General features: G+C 42.2%; 2 protein-coding genes across 2 annotated transcripts in view; both read left to right on the top strand.

The window, feature by feature from the left end:
- The first annotated feature begins 1,498 nt into the window (after positions 1–1,498).
- Positions 1,499–13,526, top strand: nfx1 (nuclear transcription factor, X-box binding 1). The gene is made up of 23 exons (XM_084340364.1): positions 1,499–1,756; positions 3,212–4,132; positions 5,202–5,363; positions 5,646–5,723; positions 5,875–5,980; positions 6,308–6,379; positions 6,522–6,661; positions 6,752–6,851; positions 6,942–7,159; positions 7,342–7,439; positions 7,546–7,576; positions 7,661–7,743; positions 8,041–8,149; positions 8,535–8,654; positions 8,822–8,901; positions 8,991–9,221; positions 9,669–9,742; positions 9,826–9,927; positions 10,250–10,387; positions 10,486–10,552; positions 12,225–12,370; positions 12,473–12,577; positions 12,650–13,526. The coding sequence occupies exons 1-23, from the start codon at positions 1,738–1,740 to the stop codon at positions 12,723–12,725; spliced, it is 3,276 nt and encodes a 1,091-aa protein (XP_084196490.1). The 5' UTR covers positions 1,499–1,737; the 3' UTR covers positions 12,726–13,526.
- A 1,439-nt stretch (positions 13,527–14,965) lies between these two features.
- Positions 14,966–20,483, top strand: part of smarcd3b (SWI/SNF related BAF chromatin remodeling complex subunit D3b) — a 43,241-nt gene continuing 37,723 nt past the window's right edge. The window contains exon 1 of the mRNA XM_084340491.1: positions 14,966–15,051. Within this exon, the coding sequence (XP_084196617.1) occupies positions 15,040–15,051 (12 nt within the window). The 5' untranslated portion in view covers positions 14,966–15,039. The remainder of the gene's footprint in view (positions 15,052–20,483) is intronic.

The raw sequence follows: 20,483 nt of genomic DNA on the forward strand, positions 1-20,483 counted from the left end.
GCCTCCACAAAATAAGAGACAATTAAGCCGATGCACAGATTTAATATTGCTTTATGCTGCCTGTGTAGGCGGGAAGGTGAAATATACTTATAACTAAGAGTAAGATAGTTTTAAAAGAATGCATGCATACGTTGTAAATTAATAGTAGTAAAACAGCTATACATCATGTCTGGGGCTCTGTTTGAAGTAAAACAAATCTAAATAGAGCTTCTGGTTATCTGAAAACAAATTGTTATAATGCGCTTCAGTTGTTCTTGCGTTGTACTATTTTATTTTGAAAACAAAATAATCCGTCTTCCGGTATTTTGTTGAACTTGACGCTTCTTCCCTCCCACCCACCTCCGCCTGGTTGACGGGGCTGAGGAGCCACTCTGCGCATGCGTGATCTGGAATCTGTTGCTGGTCATTACATTCATTTTCCTAGGCTAACATGGACATGGGCTGATAAAACAGAACAGTTGGTTGTTGTGAGTTTGCACGAGTGTCCCCTACTGTCAGATGAGTTTATTTCAGTTTGTTACATCTGACTGTCACTCTGGGAAATAAAATGTTGACCTTTTTTCAATTGGCTTACTGAAAACTGGATGAGAAAAAGGAACATTTTGTGCTTGCAAGGTCTATCATTGTATAGAGACTGAATATACACAACACATGTATATGGATATGCAATGCTAGTCAAATTAAATGTTTTTTGGGGACCACAAATATTCACAAAACACAAAATAAACATTCAGATATGTCACAGAATAAACACTCAAGTGAAACACTAAAATATCCCAATATGCCAAACTCATTTTGAGTAGTGTAATTTGGGTTTTTATAAAGATTTCTGGGATAACAGGTTCTCATATTTCCGTGTGTATGGTTAAGCTAATAGACCACTTAAATAAATACAGTTCAATCTATTCAAAATGTCATACTCCCAGAGAGAATCAGGTTTGCGGCCAGACAGCCACACATGCAATATGTAATGCACATGTAATACAATGTGTATAATATAAAAACACTGGAGGTTGTCCACAATGTAACATTATACCTTTACATTTTTAAAACCAATTTCACATCTGTCTGACATTATCTACTTCTTCTTAGGTCATTTTTTTTAACTGTCATCATAGAAAGGTGCATAAACATATGCAAACTCATAAAGTATGTTGCACAGATAGACAATCTAAGGAATATTTTCCTTCTTTTATCATCCAGAGAAGCTTCTGTGGTCCCTCTTGCACTAATCCAAACATGGAGCGCCACCCTGTGGCCAGTTTTGAGTAATATCTTCAGTTAAATGTCTTTTAATGTTGAGGGTTGTTCTCAGCAAATGACTAATACTTAATAATTATTACCCCTGTTAGTTTGGTTCATCCATGGTCCAGACTATATTTTCAAAACTATAATCTTACCATCTGTAAGAGAAGAAGTATTTGGTTGCTTAAATCTCTTTAATTCAAATGACATTTGGCGTTTTATTTTGAAAATGCTTCCCGGAAGTTCCGGTTTTTGTACTCTCGCTAGTTTACCCTAGCCTGTGTTAGCGTGAAGCTAGTGCTGCTAAGGTGAGTGATAGGAGGAGATAGTTGACGCTTTAAAGGGAGTTCGCTCCAGGTTAAGCAGCCAGAACACAGGTGGAAAAGTAGATATTCTCGCCGAGTACCCGGATACGCTTGTCATCTCTCCCAAAACAGCCTGTTGTCCTCAAACTTGTGGCGTGGGAGAAACAACAACCAGAGTTCACACTGAATGGCCGAGGGTAACGCAGGTAAGTTAACTAACGGTTACAGCCTGTAAATATTTTATCCACTCAGTGATGTTGTGTCTGTGTATTAAGAGAAGCTCTCACAAACAAAATGATACTGAATGTGTCTGTAAAGCTAGGCTGTCCACTTAAACGTGCTTGCTAACGTCTGTTTAGCTTATGTGGTAAGTTAGCAAGTCATCTAACCAAGCTAACGTTAGCTGAGGTAAACTTTCAGCTAACCTCAGCGAGCTGATTCTTGATCCATGCAGTCACGTTTAGCTTGCTTAGGGTTGTAAACGTTAGCATGTCAGTGTGACCAGGCCATACTCAGATGACGTGACAACAAGTGACGAGGATCTTTGCTTCACCTGTTATAAAATACAGGACCTAATAAAATAGCTTGTTAGCTTATAGCAGCACCAGTATGTGCGTTCAATAGTTCCAAGATCTGAAATCTGTGTATTAATGATCACATCCTCTAAACTAGCTACCCGAAAAACTATAGTGAAACTTCTTTTTACAGTATAATATACATTTATTTTAAAGCATTAGTAGGAAGTATAAATAATTATAGTAATATGCAGATCAAAACTTTGATAGTTGATGATAATTTTAGTCATTTAAAAAGCCTAATCAAAACAACAAGCTTTTGATCGGTTATTATATTTGACATAGACTAATAAAAGTAAGACATAAAGTTAAATTTTGATGGAAATGACTGAGTCATTGTTGTTGTCATTCTTTCTCCTAAATATCCCTTGCAGGGATGATTCAATTACAAAGTAAGACATTTTAATGCATTTTTTCCTGACTATTAAACAAGTGACAGACCATGCCGATATATTTTTGTTTTTTTCACTATATGTTATTTTAAAGGACTTTTGTAGATTTCCACTGCAGTGGACATTGTGCTCTAAAGGGTGTAGTCTACTTCTTGAACCTATATTTAGATCAAATGTGCCTCTGTTTATAATAGGATATGAAGACTATTTAATATTGCTGTTTTATATCATAAGTTGAGACAAAACACACAAAATAAGGCAGAATATGACTAGACAGAATAAACCCTTTGGTGCATATTGTGCACAGATGTATTTTTTTTCATATTTTCTTTCTTCTTTTTTCATCAAAATCTTTCATTAAAATCTGGATTTTAATTAAAAAAAAACCAGGATATTTCTTAAACTTTATGTTGTTATTTTTCTAAGAATAAGATAATTTTACAGCTATTCCAGAGGTACCATGTTAAATTCATGATGCCATATCTCAAAATGATTACGATATTTAAAGACAATAATAAACTGGACTTGTGGACAAAGCTTAGAGGGTCCACCACTTGATCATTGGGACATGGTATTCCAACTTAAATAGTTAAAATATGCCCACTCTGATGGACACCATGCATGAGTATTTACTGTAATTGTATTCACACAGCTTCAGGCTTTTATTATAACATTGTCACTTCTCTGTTTGCAGACCCACCTGACCTCAATCCAGATGGGGCGTCACATCAAAAACCGTATCAGCACAAACCTAGAAGAGGCCGGCCCAGACACAACAATGACAGAAACCTGAGTAGTAACAGTTATGATCCTTCTGAACAATATGGACACTTTCATCAGGGCTTCAAACCCCCATTCAGCCACGATAATTCAAATTATGCACTACGTCAACATCCTCCCTACCAAGAAGAGGATGGAGCCAGAAGGCGCGGCAGAGGTAGAGGGAGGAGAGAAGGGAATAGAAGTGTAAATGGGGATTTTGGTGGCTCCAGCTCCTGGTGGCAAAGACCTGGAGGTGACAACAGAGGTGCCGGTGCCTATCACTCAGGGGCACCTCTCATGGATGGACCTGATGGACCCAACTGGAGAAGAGAAGACTCAGGCAGGAATTTGGAACAAAGCAGTGAAGACCAGGACGCCCGGCCTAAAAAACCCCGGAGGTTTAGCCAGGAGCAGAGGAGAGGACATCAAAATGAAAGGGGTAATCACTCAAAGGAGAACAACCCAACAGCAGGAGGTCAGAGGGCAAATGACACTAAAGTAGAAACCCAACCTTCAGACGTCAGTGACAGAACTCAGAGGAGCAGGACAGCTCCGGACTTTCAACATGATGATCATCAGAGGAAACGCACTGAGGCAAAGCGACGGACGGGACCAATCAAACCGCCAAAACCACCAACTCAAGATGAAACGGGCTCAGAGAGGAGGGCCAGTGTCCAAGATGACTCTGGTCACTACAGATCATCTCAGGATCTTGCTGCCAGTAAAGCTGGACGTGGCTCAGGACGAAATACACCCCTCCAGACCAGAGGCGGGAGAAGAACACACCACCAAAACCACCGGCCGGGCCAGAGGAGCTGGGACAAGATACCAGAGAGCAAGGAGACACAGACAGGTTAGACCAAAGAGTAGGGCTGCACCTAAAGATTATCTTCATTGTTGAAAAATCTGTTGATTCTTTTCTGGGTGTGTTGATTAGTTTGGTCTATAAAATGTCAATCGGTGTTTCCCAAAGCCCAAGATAACATTCTCAAGTATCAGTTTAGGTCACAACTCAAAGATATTTAGTTAACTCTCATGGAGGAGTAAAGAAACCAGAAAATACTCACATTTAAGAAGCTGGAATCAGTGATATTTTATTTTTTTCTCTCTTCAAGCTGATTAATCAATCGTCGAAATAGTTCCCAATTAATTTAATAGTTGTCAAGTCATCAGTGAATCGCTGCAGCTCAGAGAAGCAGTCATAGCTAGAAAAACATCACAGATTCAAGTCTTGGAAGTTTTGAAAATTTTTACTTGTACTTTGATGCTTGATCTACATAATCAAAAAATCTTTTAATGTTTGAAATGAATCAATCCTGTCATCAAAATTGTTGTCTCATGGTGTCAGAATAAGTGACTGAATGTCCATTGATTGCTGTGGGTATGAAAGAATTCTGTAAACTTTATTTTTCACAGTTATAACAATGTAGAGGTAATGATAAAGGGCTCGAGTGTCTGGAAAAGTTTCATTTAGGAACCTTGGAAGTGCCTGAAAAATGCTTCAATTTTCTTTAAAAGGCTGTTTGAATCCTGCCAATTTCTTTCACTGTTTGACGCCGAGATGAATCTACCAGCCACTGTAGAAATCTCCCTTTATTTGGCAGGTGTACAGCTACCTAACTTACTCATGATCCAAAATTAAATTTGCCTGGGAGCTTTACAAATATGACACCTTGAGTAATTGACGACTTCCTTAAAAGTATCTTCTAAGTTAAAAGATAGATGGATAGATAAAAAGTTAAGACACTTCTGTAACACTGGTTGACAAAGTCATGTATAGTTTGTTCTTTCTGTGCTTCATTCTGTACTCACTACCCTGTCATTTAGCAGCTCATTGGCCTTTGATGGAGCTGCCTCAGGGTTCGTTTGTATTAAGAAGTAAATTGTTGGTTATTTGTCTTCTGACCCTCGTCGCTCCACAGGATGTCTGATTGAGCAGCTGTCTGAGGAGAAGTATGAGTGCATGGTCTGCTGCGATGTCATCCGGCTCATGGCCCCGGTGTGGAGCTGCCAGAGCTGCTACCACGTCTTCCACCTGAACTGCATCAAGAAATGGGCCCGATCCCCGGCCTCTCAGGCAGACGGTATTTGGTTGTTTATTATTAGCAGCACTAAGCCCCTCTCCACTCCACTCGGTGCAAAACAACAGGACCACTGTAATGCGTAATACTGTTGTGCAGATGGACAATACCTAGTCACCGTAGCCCCACTACAGAAAAACAAAACACAGCTCTCAGGCTTTGAGGTTCCTGCTGCATCAACAGGATATTGTGTTGCATTGCAGTTTGGGGCCAGTGGAAATATCTGCTGTTCTCTTTTATTTCAAAAAAATAATGTGTTGATACTAAAACAAAGCTGTTTTTCAGATTCAGCTGAAGGTTGGCGTTGTCCGGCCTGCCAGAACGTTGCACTAAAACAGCCGACTTCCTACACCTGCTTCTGTGGTGAGTGACTGTCATTCATGCAGTTAAATACATGAATAATTTCAATGTATAATTTCTCCTGATTAAAAAATCTTTCAACCCATCGTGTCTGTCACTGAAAGTGGGCAAGAGAAACTCATCACTGTTCTTTATTCCCACATGTGATTGGCAGGTAAAGTGACGAACCCAGAGTGGCAGCGCAGTGAGATTCCCCACAGCTGTGGTAACATGTGTGGGAAGAAAAGGAGCGGAGTGGACTGCAACCACCCCTGTAACATGTGAGCCTTAAACAGTCACAGTGGAACAGAACTGTGTTGTATGTCTTTCTTTTGTTATTTTGTGGGGAACAGTGTGTTGGGTCGGGATGTAACGCTGTGAAGGTAGTTGCTGATTATTATCAATGAGTGACGAGAAGTTAGACATTAAAAAAAATCTGTGATCGTATCGTAGGGGAGATTTGAAGTCCACCAATTAAACGACAAATAAAATACATAAATCTGTTGGGGACCTACAGTTTTTTGATTTTTCATATATCTGTCACATATCTATGTCATGAATCCAATATTTCAGAACCCTGTTAAACAGTATTTTCTGTCTCCCTTCAGCTTGTGTCACCCTGGACCTTGTCCTCAATGTCCTGCCTTTGTAACAAAATCCTGCATCTGTGGGAAGACCAGGTACTCCGCATTTGAATCATGTTTGCTTCTGTCTATCTCTGTACACTCTGTATTTATCGAGGTAGCAATGATTAATCGATTAGTTTTTGTCCTCTATCTGAGGTTATAACACCGTAGTAATGATTGAACCTTATATTTGCAGTCAACCGATGCGCTGTGGTCAGGGAACAGTGCTGCAGTGTGACAAGGTGTGTGGTGCCATACTCAACTGTGCTGACCACACCTGCGCCCAGGTGTGCCACAGTGGGACTTGTCAACCCTGCCAGCTGCATGTTCAGCAGGGTGAGTCTCAGCACGGCTCTGTACAATGTTCTAACAGATAGAAATGTGTCTTTAGCTGATTATAACTTTGCCTATTTTTATTTTCCTCAGTGTGCTACTGTGGCGTTACCACTCGGGAAGTCCTGTGCGGCACAGATAAGGAAGGATTTGATGGTTCGGGACACTTCTCCTGCGAAAAAACATGTGGACTGTAAGTCCATCCATGATCTACTCACAATAAAGCTCTTGTTTCAGTCTGACAGTTCCCACCACAGCCTGACGCTCCACTCTCGTCCATCAGGATGTTAAACTGTGAAGCTCACCGGTGCCAGCAGGTGTGCCACCGCGGCCGGTGCCAGCAGTGCCCTCGCTCCCCGAGCCTGGTGAAGACGTGTCCCTGCAGTCAGACGCCGCTGACCAAACTCCTGGAACTCGGCTACGCTGAAAGGCGGAGCTGCTCCGATCCCATCCCCTCCTGTGGGAAGACATGCAACAAACCTCTGGCCTGTGGATCCAGCGGTAAGGAAGAGAGACAAAGGGTGTCTTCCAAAAGAGAACTACCGTATTGTCAACATGCTCAGACTCAGACCAGAATTCTGAGACAATGAAACCATTCATATTTTGCGTTCAGACAGGATGTACATTATGTTGAGCTTCTTCCAGTTTGTCAGGACTGAATGAATGAACTTGTGTTATTTCAGACACCATCCATCTGTGTGAGAAGCTGTGCCATGAGGGCAGCTGCGGGCCCTGCTCCCTGACCTCCACTGTCAGATGCAGATGTGGCTGCAAGACAAAGGTGGAGCAGGCTTAAGCACCAGCAGAGTGTTTGTCTTGATATAGTGGTGCTGCTCTCATTTGTTAGGCTTTATTCAAAGAGTTAAAACAGACCTTTTGTTTTTCAGGAGGTCCCATGTGCTACGATCCAAAAAGAGGGTACGATTTTAAATGAAATTTAACAAATGTAAGAGCCTCGCCTGCCTGCTTTTGTGGTATTTAACATCTGACTTTCGGTTCCAGAGGAGCTCGTGTTCACTTGTGAGAAGCGCTGCAGCAAGAAACGCTCCTGCGGCAGACACAAGTGTGGCGAGCTGTGTTGTGTGGTGAGTATTCAGTCACTATGTCAGTGTTTATACCCTCTGGACACTACTTAGTACTTGTACTAGCAGTTGAATGAAACTGGGGACAGTCAAAATGCACAGTCAAATGGCATTTAGCATTTTTAGCATAATTTTATAAAAGTTCCAAATGCAGGAATGTTGCACTAATAAAGCTATTTACTAGCCAGATAATGTGTATGTACTTTAAGCAATCTGTCTAACAAAATAGTATACATTCGGTCAGTGGGACTGATGTAGACTAGAGGAGTTGGTGTCACTGGTTTCTGTCTGTCCGTCCAGAACGTGGAGCACAAGTGCCTCCTGATCTGCGGCTACAAGCTCAACTGTGGCCTCCACCGCTGCCAGGAGACTTGTCACCGTGGAAACTGTGAGCCCTGCTGGCAGTCCAGTGAGTCCTGCAGACATTTTTATCAGTCCAACAGGGCTTTACTTATGAGCCATGCCTCAGAAGTTCCACATACAGTAGTTATTCTGCCATTAAAAACATTAAAATGTTTTGGTTTTCATGTCGGCTCATATCTGTTGTGTAGGGCTGTTCTGAATGCCATTTTTAGGGCTTCAAAGCTTCAGCGCAAGTTTTTTTAGTCTATTGACACCACAGAGGAATGCCATGTGGCTCCCAATCAGTCTTTTGCTTCTTCTTCTCCTCTTCAAAAAAACCCCAGAATCATTAAAATACGGATTTAGACATCCATTACCATGGAAACGGTAGACGTGTTGAAAGACTCAGGTCGGCCCTGACTTTGTGGCTTCTCGATTCCTTCTGTCTTTAGGTTTCGACGAGCTGACATGTCACTGTGGACTCACCGTCTTGTACCCGCCCATCGCCTGCGGCACGAAGCCACCAGAGTGCAAAAACATGTGTACAAGAAGACACGAGTGTGACCACCCAGGTGAGATAAAACCGCAAATGTTCACACCGCGGTTAAAGGTGAAAAATACAACATTCGCTAAATGTCTCACCAGAGTACAAGCAAAAAAAAAAGCTTCTGTTACTGCATGGCCTATTTCTATATTTAACCTTTAAAAGCTGTCAATGGGAATGTTTATCTCTCTTTAGTGTTTCACAACTGCCACAGTGAAGAGAAGTGTCCACCCTGCACCTACCTCACTCAGAAATGGTGCATGGGAAAGCACGAGGTAACTCCCCCGGGCTTGCATTTGCATAACTTCTGTTTTTTTTTTTCCCCCCTGTGATAAAAGTGACGCTCTTTTCTTCTGTCCCACAGCAACGCAGCAACATCCCGTGTCACCTGCAAGACATTTCCTGTGGCCTGACATGTAACAAAACACTGCCATGTGAAAACCACCGCTGCAGACGGATCTGCCACCGGGGCGAGTGTTTGGCAGACGCCAGCTGCCAGCAGCCCTGCGTGCTGCCTCGTCCAGACTGCGGCCACCCGTGCTCCGCTCCCTGTCATCCAGGCAGCAGCTGCCCACGCACCACCTGCACTGCAAAGGTACGACACACTGAGAGCAGCTGGACCTCCAGAAGCTCAAATACGGGTTACAGAGTTTGTGCAGACTGTTGCATCCAGGCGTGTATTCATGAGGAGTTCATTCACCATCGAGTATTTCTGCTTAATTTAATAATGTATTACTCTGATGTAAAATGTTTTTAGTCAATAAATGTGTCACATCTCCTCATTATTGAAGGTTATGTTCAACAGTCCAGCTGTGTGTTCCTGCTGCACATTGGCTCCCAGCATTTCATGAAATCTGCTGTAATAGTGTCATAAAATAGCTAACTTTGATGAAATAATAACATTTCAGTGGCAGTCCTCCAAACTCAAGAGCTTAAACAATGAGACCTTTCACCGCTGCTGGGATTGATCACATGAGCAGCATCAAACTGTCAAAAAAGAAAAACGGCGTCTGCCGAGTCTAATTTTTCATGCTTTCTACAGGTTTCTGTACAGTGTGACTGTGGTCGAAGAAAGGAAACGGTGGTCTGCACGGAGGCAACCAGCTCATATCAGAGGTCGGTTTGACTCTGTCTGTTTTCAGCTGTTTGAATTTTTGAATGCGAAGTGGTTGAAACGTCCTTCAATCTTTGTTCTGCAGGTACGCAGCCATCGCCATGGCCAGCAAACTGTCTGACATGCAGCTCGGCGACTCCATGGACATCGGCCCGCTGCTCACTAAGAAGGAGGCGAAGCAGACTAGGTAAAGGAGGAAATTAATGATTTTTCTGTTGAAATAAACTCACAGAAAATGATTTGAGGGACCTGGCACGATGCGGGTACCATTAAATCAATGATGAAACATTATTTAAATGTTCTTCCGCATAGAAATGGATTTCCTGTTCACCGTGAATGATGACTTTTTGCTCGCGCATTAATATTTAAATAAATCAATCAGAAGGATGCATTTAATGGATTACATCAGGACCAGAAATATCCGTTTCAAAACAATCATTTCAGCACTGCAAGCTCCAACAATAGAGGTGATATAAGAACTGCCCGTATACTTTATCTTGTTTTCTCAGGCTTGAATGTGACCAAGAGTGTGCTACTCTGGAGAGAAACAGGCGTTTGGCGGACGCGTTGCAGATTGACACATCTGCTGACCCCTTCAACATCCGCTCCACCTCTGTTTACAGTGACAGCCTCAAAGAGGATGCCAGGTCTGTCCTGTGCACAGTTTGGTTAATGCTGTCTGCGCGGCTTGTTCAACACACTAAAAACTACCCATGAACTTCTCTATTCCTTCTCTCTCTTTCAGAAAGGACCTGAAATTTGTGACAGAGGTGGAAGAAGAGATCAAGAATCTTGTCGAGCTTGCTAATAAGGTAAGGACGTCATAATGAATTGATTGAGCTGGCTGATTATGGTGTGGTGCTCCCTCTGGTGGCTATGTCGGGAGCCCACTGCTCTGAGGAATAACTGATGAACTTTACATTTAAATACAGAAGCATCTCACTAATTTTCGCATTTACATGAAGGAAATTTCAGTTGCCAGTTAATGAAGTTGATGAAATAAAACTAGTACATCTGTTTTATCAATAAATTGCCTCTTGCTGCTTGAAACGCAGCTGTTACAATCACGACTTCTGTATTCAGATTAATGTAAATGTATGATCTACTAACGTCCCTCAGTATTTAAACCATTTCTCTGTTTGCCTCTATTATAAAAACTTGCATTGGCTAATTACAGCTTCTGTCAATTTAGCAAACAAAGCAATGTCTTCCTGATCAGGCAGCCCACCTCTAGCTGTGACACTGATGTATGAATTTAATGTCTAATTATTTACTGACCCAGTTGTTGTATATTCAGCTATTTCTGAGCTCGGTCAATCCTCCAGTGGACCTGCGAGGAGGAACCAGCTGTGCTCGCTTGTAGATGTCCGACATGTCGGTGAAGCCTCTTTAGTTACTGTTTCTAAGCCAGACTAAATGAGTAGGTACCTCATGGCACAATTTGAAAAACAGCCTTCATGTTCTGTTTTTCTTTTTCTTTCCTTTTTTTTTTTTTTGTTCGATGCATTGAAGCTATCAGGAGCGAGGCGAGGTCACTGTTGCCTCTGTTCCTTTGCTAGATGTAAAGGATTGTTTATCACCAGAATCTCTTTTTGGAGCAGCAAATCATGCCGGCAAAGCTTCTCTGCCTCAGAGTCTAATTATAAAAGGTTTTATCATAAATTCCTCCCTTGAATGTGCTGCCGTGACTGATTTCATTTTCTGCTCTTCTTTTTTGGACGTCTACTTTCCTAAAGCCAAGGTTATTAAATGTTTTACTAAGTAGAATTTTTGCTGAAATACTTTGTTAACTAGCTTCTGGCAAAGAAGATTGACCAGTTTTATGTCCGTGTCCGTCTTCCCAACTTCTCCATGAGCAGCACATAACTATAAAAAGTCAAACATGATAGCGTGTCATTATTCTATAGTCTAAAATGTCATTTAAAAGGCTTGTTTTCAGCATTTGCACCTGTGTATGGGTACAAAAACAAACAAGAAAACTGAGAAATGCTCAACACAAGTTTAAATATTGTCGCGGATTTTTATTTTTCTGCCCTCTTAAATATCCTGAGACCCCTCAGATGTGTGTTGCATCCAGTGATTTCAGTGGTCCTGGTAGGTTACGAGTTTATTAGAGAATAAAGTTCAGATGTAGTTGAGTGTAGAGCTGCGACGATCAGTCAATTGATCGGTTTGTTGATCCCAAGAGACCCCAATTATTTGTCATTTTTAAGCAAAAAATGCTGGTTCCATCTTTTTGATTGTAAGAATGTGTTGATTTTCTTTGTTGTTTATGATAGTAAACAAAGATTCTTTGAGTTTTGAGCTGTTGATTGGACAATACACACAATTTAAAGACTGAGAAATTGTGAGAGGACATTTTTCCACATGTTTATAGGCTAATCGAGTTATCAATTAGCTTCTTTAACTTCTGGCTCACCGGCTCATCAATAACGATTTTCTCAGTACACATCCCTAATGGACATGCTTTGCTGATGTCTGCAGGGAAAACAGCCAAAGAGGAGCCACTGTTTCCCACCCATGAACAGAGAACACCGGAAGATCATCCACGACCTGGCCGAGGTCTACTGCGTGGAGAGCGTGAGCTACGACAGCGAGCCCAAACGCAACGTGGTCATCACAGCCCAGAAGTAATGCAAACCGTAAAACACATGAATACACACACCGCCCGGGTGCTTTCAAAACAAATCTAATTGTCGATTCTGGATTTGACGATGTGCTCTCACTCGCAGGGGGAAGTCGGCCTGTCCCAACTCAACCCTGACATCGCTGATAGAGCGAGAGACGTCTGCGAGGGCCCCTCCTCCCATCGCTCACATCAAACAGCACAGCAGCAAGTGAGTCTTGTTCTGTGGTTGAACATCGCATTGAATTATTAAGCCTCATTTTCTTCTTGATTCTCTCCTCAGGGCTGCCAGTGGAAGCACCTGGTCCAAGATGGTCAAAGAAGAGCCCGTGATCGACTACTTTGATGTCCAGGACTAAAAAAAGACAAACCCCTCAGGATCTACTCACGAACACCAGTCTACATCTGCCAAAGACGCCTGATAACCTTCCTCGTTTATGTTCATCGAATCAATAAGAATTCCTCTGGCTCCCATTCAAATAAAATGTATGTTTGGAAATGTCTCAAAGACGTGACTGCCTCCTGGGAACACCCACGCTTGGCATATTCAGGAGGAGGATTTGAATGAGTGTCGAGTGTTCTCCTTAAATTAAGATATTAAACCCGAGCAGAATCATTTAAAAAAAAAACACCTCCCGATTGTTTTCTCTGCCTCATTTGAACCCAACGTAATAAAAAATGGTCTTCCTTAGAAAAGCTCCTATCTCAACAGTAGATGCTTCTTTCAGATTGAGCTCTCACCGTGCCAGAAAAGTCTTGTTTTTTAGCCGTGGGATATCTTTTGTTCTATCTGCTGGTGTTGAGCCAAAGGGTTCAGTAGTAAACCTCTGCTGATTGAGTTGGCGGGTGGGTAGGAGTGGGCTGCACTGCGGAAAGAAAGCTTTGTTCGAAACACGGCGCTGACCCAGATGTTGTGAAAGCTCTGCCTTGGTACAGGAGTTTTGAGGCCAGTTTCAGAACTTGTCTATGTTCAGGGACACTTAAAACATGGAGGATATCACTGGACCGTTTCAGAGCTTAGATTCAAATGTACCTTCATTACTGACTGTCCTGCGCTGACTCAACACTTCCTGTTTGCAGTTTGTATTCACATACATTGAGAGCACTCCTTACATATCCATTTTAATAAACCACTGGCAGCGGTCCACTACACACAGACATTTCTGGCTCTGCTGTTTTCATTGAGTGTGTGTTTTTTCTTCTCATCCCAAGAGACGTAATATAAAGCCATCCAGTTTCCTTTATGTGTCTTCGTTGCCTCATTCAAGACAAGTATGCGTTTGAAGTGGATGTCTTCATAAGTACGCCATGGAGTGGATACTGATAAGTGTCTTTACATCCCTTAAACTATGTATCATAAACAAATAGTCCTTCACTCCGCTGTGGTTGAAAGACAGTTGTTCATGCTGTGAAAGGAAAGAAAAATGTTTTGTTCATAAAAATCCACATATTTTGCAGAACAGCCTTTAAAAACACTGAATAAAATGGATCCATACAGCTCGTCTGGCATAAATCAAGTGTTTTGTTTGCTTATATTTATTGAGCTTGTTTCGCTGTGGGTTTCCATGTTGTCCGGCAAAATTCGATTTCCGCACTGGCAAGCAAACAAACTGTATACAAACTGTCTTTGCACACAACTGTTATATTATTATAAAGATTGGTTAATAGATATTTTGGGGTTCGATCCTTTGCAGCCCCTTTTCCACTAACCATCAATTGTCCTTATTAAAGGGGCACTATGTGGTTTAATAATAATAATTTTACAATATTAACGAGGTAATAATACAAACTCAGAAATATTTATTTTTCCCATAACTGAAGAAACAAGCTGTTCTCAGAGGAAAATAAGCTCCCAGAACACTTGTTCGAGGCTAGAAAGGTGGCAGGGTCCGCCACATATAAACAGAAACTGTGTTGTCCTTTAAGATCAGTTTGTTTATTCAGTCATGAGAACAAAGAGAGTTTGTTTATTTAGTTTGTTTAGGCATAAAAAAACAACAACAATCTGAGTAAAACGTCTTCCACAAAAAACTAAATAGTGCACCTTTAATGGTTCAGTTAATTATGAATTAAAATGTTTATTAGCACAACTTACAGCTCCTGCTACAGATGTGTGTGGTTAGGGAGCTGGTGCTGCTGCTGTGTCGCTGTAGTAAACAGGTTTTCACTCAGGTTCCTTAAAAAAGTGAGTCTTTGTTCCAGCTGTGCACATTTATTATTATTCCTGCTAACCTGTAGCCATCACCTCACACTCCTTTTGTTAAATCCTCCCTTAAAAAAAAAAAAAAAACCCGCTCATGAGGATAATTTGATGACACTCCCTGCCACTGGGTAATTTTTCATTATATCGACTCTCCAGCAGAGACCGCGCCTGCGCTCCTGCTCCCCTTTACCCGAGCGAGGCTTCACCAATCCTGGGCTCTGGCTCCATCCCCGGCTCGGCGTCTCACAGGCCAGTGCTAATAAGTCGCCTAGCTGTCCTGGTAATGGGGAAGTGGTTGGAGGGAGACGCTGCTGTCTGAGAAGCCGTGAGGAAGTTGAGGAGCGCAGGGGGGAAGCTCTCTTGTCTCTCTCCGCTCCGCGCCGCGCCGGACCGGACACCTCCACCACCAGAGACACATCCTACAGTTGCTGTTGTTGAGTAAGCCCCTAAAACAGAGAAAGCGCATAGTGATGGAGAGAAAGGTATGGATGCCTCTGCTACCTTGTGATACATTTAGCACATTTGTTGTGTGACTGGCTGCGCTCAGTATCCGCATCCACCATTGCAACTATATATTTTCTTTATCCTGCAGGCGCCGGATTAGTGCGCACCGGAGTTTTTTTTTTTTTTTTTTTTTTTTTTTTTTCTCCTCGCCTGGCTGTAATTTATTGTGCCTCTGAAAAAAAAAAAAAAAAAAAAAAAAAAAATGAGAGAGAGAGAGAGAGAAGAAAAAAAAAATAGCTGCCAGGATTAAATTCCCACCTCATGGTGTATTTAGGCTCATTCACGAGGCGTTCATGGTGCACAATTTCTCCAGGAGCGAGGGGGGGATGTAGGGGATGTGGTTGGGGTAATATATGAAGCTGGAAGAGGAGGGGGAAGGGGGGGTGTACGGCTGTGTAGCTCCGTCTGCATCATCACACAGTATAGTTGCAGCACCTCCACCCCTCCACCTCCACCTCCCACCCCTCCCCGTTTTGCGGCCGACGCAGACACCGAGCGCGGCTTGTTAACCTTGACTCGTGTGGGAAGCAGACACTTGAGGAGTGGTGGTGGTGGAGGTGTGTGGGGGGGTGGAGGTGGTGAAAGCCTGCGGATCTTTACCTCTTACCTCTCCTGTACGCATGCCTTTAATTCATCCGCCGTCACCCCCTTCCTCTCCCCCCTTTCCTTCCCTCCCTCCCTCCCTCCCTCCTATAATGGGTGCTTCATGTGTTCACGAGCACCAAGTCTCCGCAAGTGTGTTTTGGATGTGGCAGGAAAAGTTTCAGTTTCAGTGTGTTAATCTGCTGGCAGGCTGTGGGTACACACAGCAGCAGGAGAGGAATCTGGGGGCCAGATCTACTTCTGCTGATCTGAAGGGAAAAAATCTCATTTTTATATTCCAGCAGCAATATTTTCACTCCTGGAAGCAAAACCTACTCCCGACTGTTTATAGTCAGCCACTAAACTCTGCATTAAAGGGGTAGTTTGGCATTTTTTTGCTTTCCCGCTGAGAGAGTGCATCAATAACATCATGTCTGTGTATTGAATGTGAAGCTGCAGCCATTGGCCAGTTAGCCTAGCTTAGCATAAATACTGGAAACTGGTCTGGTGGACCAACAGTGAGGCCTTATTTCTATTATTTTGATCCTGTTTCAGTTGTGACATGGTGTACACACATGATGTTTGTCGATTTAAAAGATAATACAACTGTACTTGTCAATATGAGCAGATTTATTGCGATTTTCAGCTTTTTTAGCACCGAGTTGGCGGCCATGTTGGTGTCGGTGATGTATGTTGAGAGAGACGATGTAGTTACAACAAACTGCGGCTTTATTGACGTGAAAAAGTATCTTTTAAATTGACAAACAGCCGATGTGTGATTCATGGCACAAGTCAAGCGGGATTAAAACATTATTTGCCCGTCCATTCACTGTCATACTGAGTTTTTCAGCACCTTTGACAAACCCAAGCTAGCTGTTTCCACCCGCCTCCAGTAGCAAGCTAGAAGCTATTAGTCTTCTAGCTGTAGCATCATATTTAGCAGAGGACTACAGACATAACCGTGGTTTTGATATTCTCAACTTTTCTCAGCTATTCAATGTAGGTTATTGGATTTTCTATGCCACACTACCACTGCAATTTCTGTGTGTTAACTATGAAGCTACAGCTAGCAGCCAGGTAGCTTAGCAAGCTTAACATGAAGATAGGAAAAGGGAGGATAAAGCTAGCCTAGCTGGGCGCAGTGACCAAGAAATATTCTGGCCTATAATCCCCCATAAATCCCCTAAAATGTTGGTTTTATGCTATAAACTGTATTATTTAACTTTAGAGGGGTTTTGTTCCTTTGCCAGAACCGGCTACCTGTTTCTGTAAGCTAACAGGCTGCTAGCTGTCGCTTCATATTTAGCGTACAAACATAATAGTACTACGGTCCTCTCATCTAACACTCAGCATCAGGCTGCTCCAAGCGTTGAACAATTCACTACAGTTTAATTGATTTGCTATGCCGTGTTATGTCCGTATGCTAACTATGAAGCTACCGCTAGCAGCCAGCTGTCTTAGCAAGCTCAATGTAAAGACAGGAAATGTGAGGATACCTGGCTGGGTGCTGTGACCAAGAAGTAAACCAAAAGAGGAAGCTGTTGTACTTCAGTAAACAAAATATAAAGTGTAATTAGTTAATTTTAAAGGTGATTTAGTTAAGCTAACAGGCTGCTAGCTGCAGCTTCAGATTTAGCGTGTACGGACATGAAAGTGGTATCATTATTCACACGTTGACACTTCTGGAGGCCTATTCCTGAAGATTTAGTGACTGCACTGCTTCTTTTTTTTGGCTACGATTTGTCTCTCCCACGGACATTCGCCGTGGTTGCTTTTCTCTCTGCATTACATTAGGAAAAGCAAAACATTTGCTCGTTCAGTTTATGTGTAGCGCGGATGCGTGTCCAAAGTCAGTAAAACTACGAGCTCGGCGGCGCTCGAGAATGCTGCAAACTTTAAAGTCAACATGTGTTTTCCCTTTTTTTTTTTTTTTCGAGGAGGCATTCATCCTTGTATAACTGCAAATGTGTTCTCGGTCGAACTCATTGCACATTTTAAAGGTTTTCTCAGGTTTCAGCCTCGCTCTCTCTCCCTCCCTCGCTCTCGCTCCATCCTTCCTGCTCTGGTTTCATGTACAGGACTGTTGAGTTATGGACCTGGTGACTCAGCTGCCTGCTGTTTTCAGAGATCACCTTCACGAGCTCTTCAGTTTGATGCTCTATACAAGAGGAAAAACAGACACACTGGCATTTGGACGTGATTAGTCAACACAGACTATTGCATTACTCTCTCTTATTTCAGAAAATTGCAGCTTGTGTGTTGCTTTTTCCATAGATTTATTCCCTCAGAAGCCATCCCAGTGTGCAAACACTTTTTTCCAGATAGGATATACGTTAAATTTACATATAATAGTGCGGGAAGGTCCCAACTCTCCTGCTTTTTCAGTGTTGAAGCCCGTATAGGCTAAGCTTTTGAGCCTCTCTGCACTCGAGCTTGTTTGAATACTAAGATGTTTTCTCGAGTCCTTGTTTTCTAAAGAAGTGGTTGATCCTCGCCGAGCTCTCTCTGTGAAAAATGGGACTGAAATAGCAAAATTTCAAACCGCAGTCTTCCCTGACCCGGCTGCTGCCACAGATATTCACTTCAGTGTAAAGAAAAGGAGACCGGTCCCATTAGTATGCAAGGTGCCGTCACAGCTCCTGAGGTCTGATAGAGGATCAGAGGATCAGCTCCTTTTACAGTCTGCTGAAAGCTTGACCTGGCTTTTTAAGGAAAACTGCACAAGAACCCCCCCTCACCACCACCACCAGCCCCTCGCTCCCCTCACTCACACATATTTACACCCCCGTCAGCTCTGTTCAGTCATGTTTGAAATTTAGTTTTGGGAAACTCATCAAGGTCAATCAACGTTTCAGTGAGTGTGCGCTTTCAGCTGCAGAGTTTTTGTTAAACTTTATTTTTTTTTTTTCACACCAGAAGTGAGATTGATTAGAAAAAAAACTGGAAGCTGCACACAGTTGGCTTTGGGTCCTATATAGCAGGTCACCCAATTAAATGTTCCCTGGCTTTGTGTTTTGTGTTATTTGCAGGGATAAATGGACAATGGAGCACTTCCTTTTTTTTTTTGGCTGGCGAGGAATGTGCTTGCTCAATGGCGGAAACAAACGAGCTTACAGGAAAGCTGTTTATTTAACTGAATATTACGGCTAAAATGAGATGAATAGACAATTGACAGCACATTTTTTAGCAGCAACAACTTTGACGATCATCATCTGATTCAGTGACTGCTAATTTCTTTATCTTATATGATATTAAATCACATATCTTTGAGTTTTGGACACAATCTGAGGATATCGTTTGCAGCTGTAGAAGATTGTGATGCATTGTGAGAAAATAATGTGCATCGTCTATCAATAATGTGAAATATGAATTAGTTGCAGCCCCACTAAATGTTGTGAGAGTTTAGTATAGTTTTCATAAAGGTTAAGTTCACCCAAAAAGGAAAATGTAGTCATTATCTACTCACCCACTTCAGACGGGGTACGTGCTAATGCGTTTAGCTTAGCAGCTACAATGAAGATTTTGGCTTTGGCTCAGGAATTTACCGGACAAGCTGCATCGAGCTATTTAATATTATTTTTTGGTTGCCCAGAGATCTCGAAATGATTTTTAAAGACGTTATTTACAACCTGAATGGGCGGCCGAGCTTGTGCACCTACTTCAGACGGGCTGCGTGCTAACACTTTCAGCGTGGCAGCTACACTGAAGATTTTGCCTAAAAGCTACCAGTGTTATCACGCAGCCCGTCTAAAGTAGGTGCACAAGCTCGATTACACCTGACGAGCTGCATGGAGCCATTTTGTGTTATTTGTTTGGTTGTTTTTAAACATTTTAAAATAAGTCCCCATCTGCTTCAGTTGTTCAGGACAATACTACTCTGTACATTGTTTTTCTGTGAAGCTCCACAAATGTTTTGTGAACGACAGAGCTTAACGTGGCTTTCCATCAGCGCGAGGATGAGTAAATAATGACTGAATTTAAATTTTTTGGTGGACTGATCCTTTAACATTCCTACCACATACTGCAGTATAGCAATGCAGCGTTGGACTCTGACACAATGCAACATACTGTATGTATACTGTGCTTTATATAGACTTGCAGCTTTGGCATATTTTACACAGACACACAGTATACTTAGAGCCGCCATACTGAGGGTGAATCTTATATTCCCGACCTATAAACACCACTTTCACAGCCCTCTGAACATCCACTGTGTTATTTTATTACCACAGCGAGATTATAGATTTTTATGGTTTGTAACCTAATTAACACGTCGCCCTCCTCCCTCACCAACATATTCAAACACTGTTTTTTTTAATCACAGTTATCTAACCTAAAGCACTCGCTGTGTTTTTTTCATATTACTCCTCGTTCACGACGTAGAGTTAGCTGTCTAATGAGATTTTGCGCTCGACTCAGAGACGAACTGTCTGGGTCCTAATGGTGCTACAGTTCACCGAGCGGCTGGTTGACCCATTTAGATGATAACGCTCAATACTGCACCGTACTCAGACATACATCAGGGAGATTCAATACAACACACATGCGGCAAGGCCATGGGCAGCACTCGCAGATTCCCTTTCAGTTGCAAAAGCTTTAAATAATTTATCAAATCAACTACAAAATGATTTAATCATGTTGTTTTGTCTTTTCTATTCTGGATCAGGCTTGAATGCAATTCTGTATATTGTTTTTTCCCTGAATCACATACTCACAGTATGTTCAGGGCCGCAACCAGCAATTATTGTCATCACTAATTAATCTGATAATTATTTTCTCAGCGAAAAATTAATCAAGCCCAAGGGGACATCTTCAAATTGCTTGTTTT

The sequence above is a fragment of the Pagrus pagrus genome (assembly GCF_965226575.1).
Source record: "Pagrus pagrus genome assembly, chromosome: 20".
NCBI lineage: Eukaryota > Metazoa > Chordata > Actinopteri > Spariformes > Sparidae > Pagrus > Pagrus pagrus.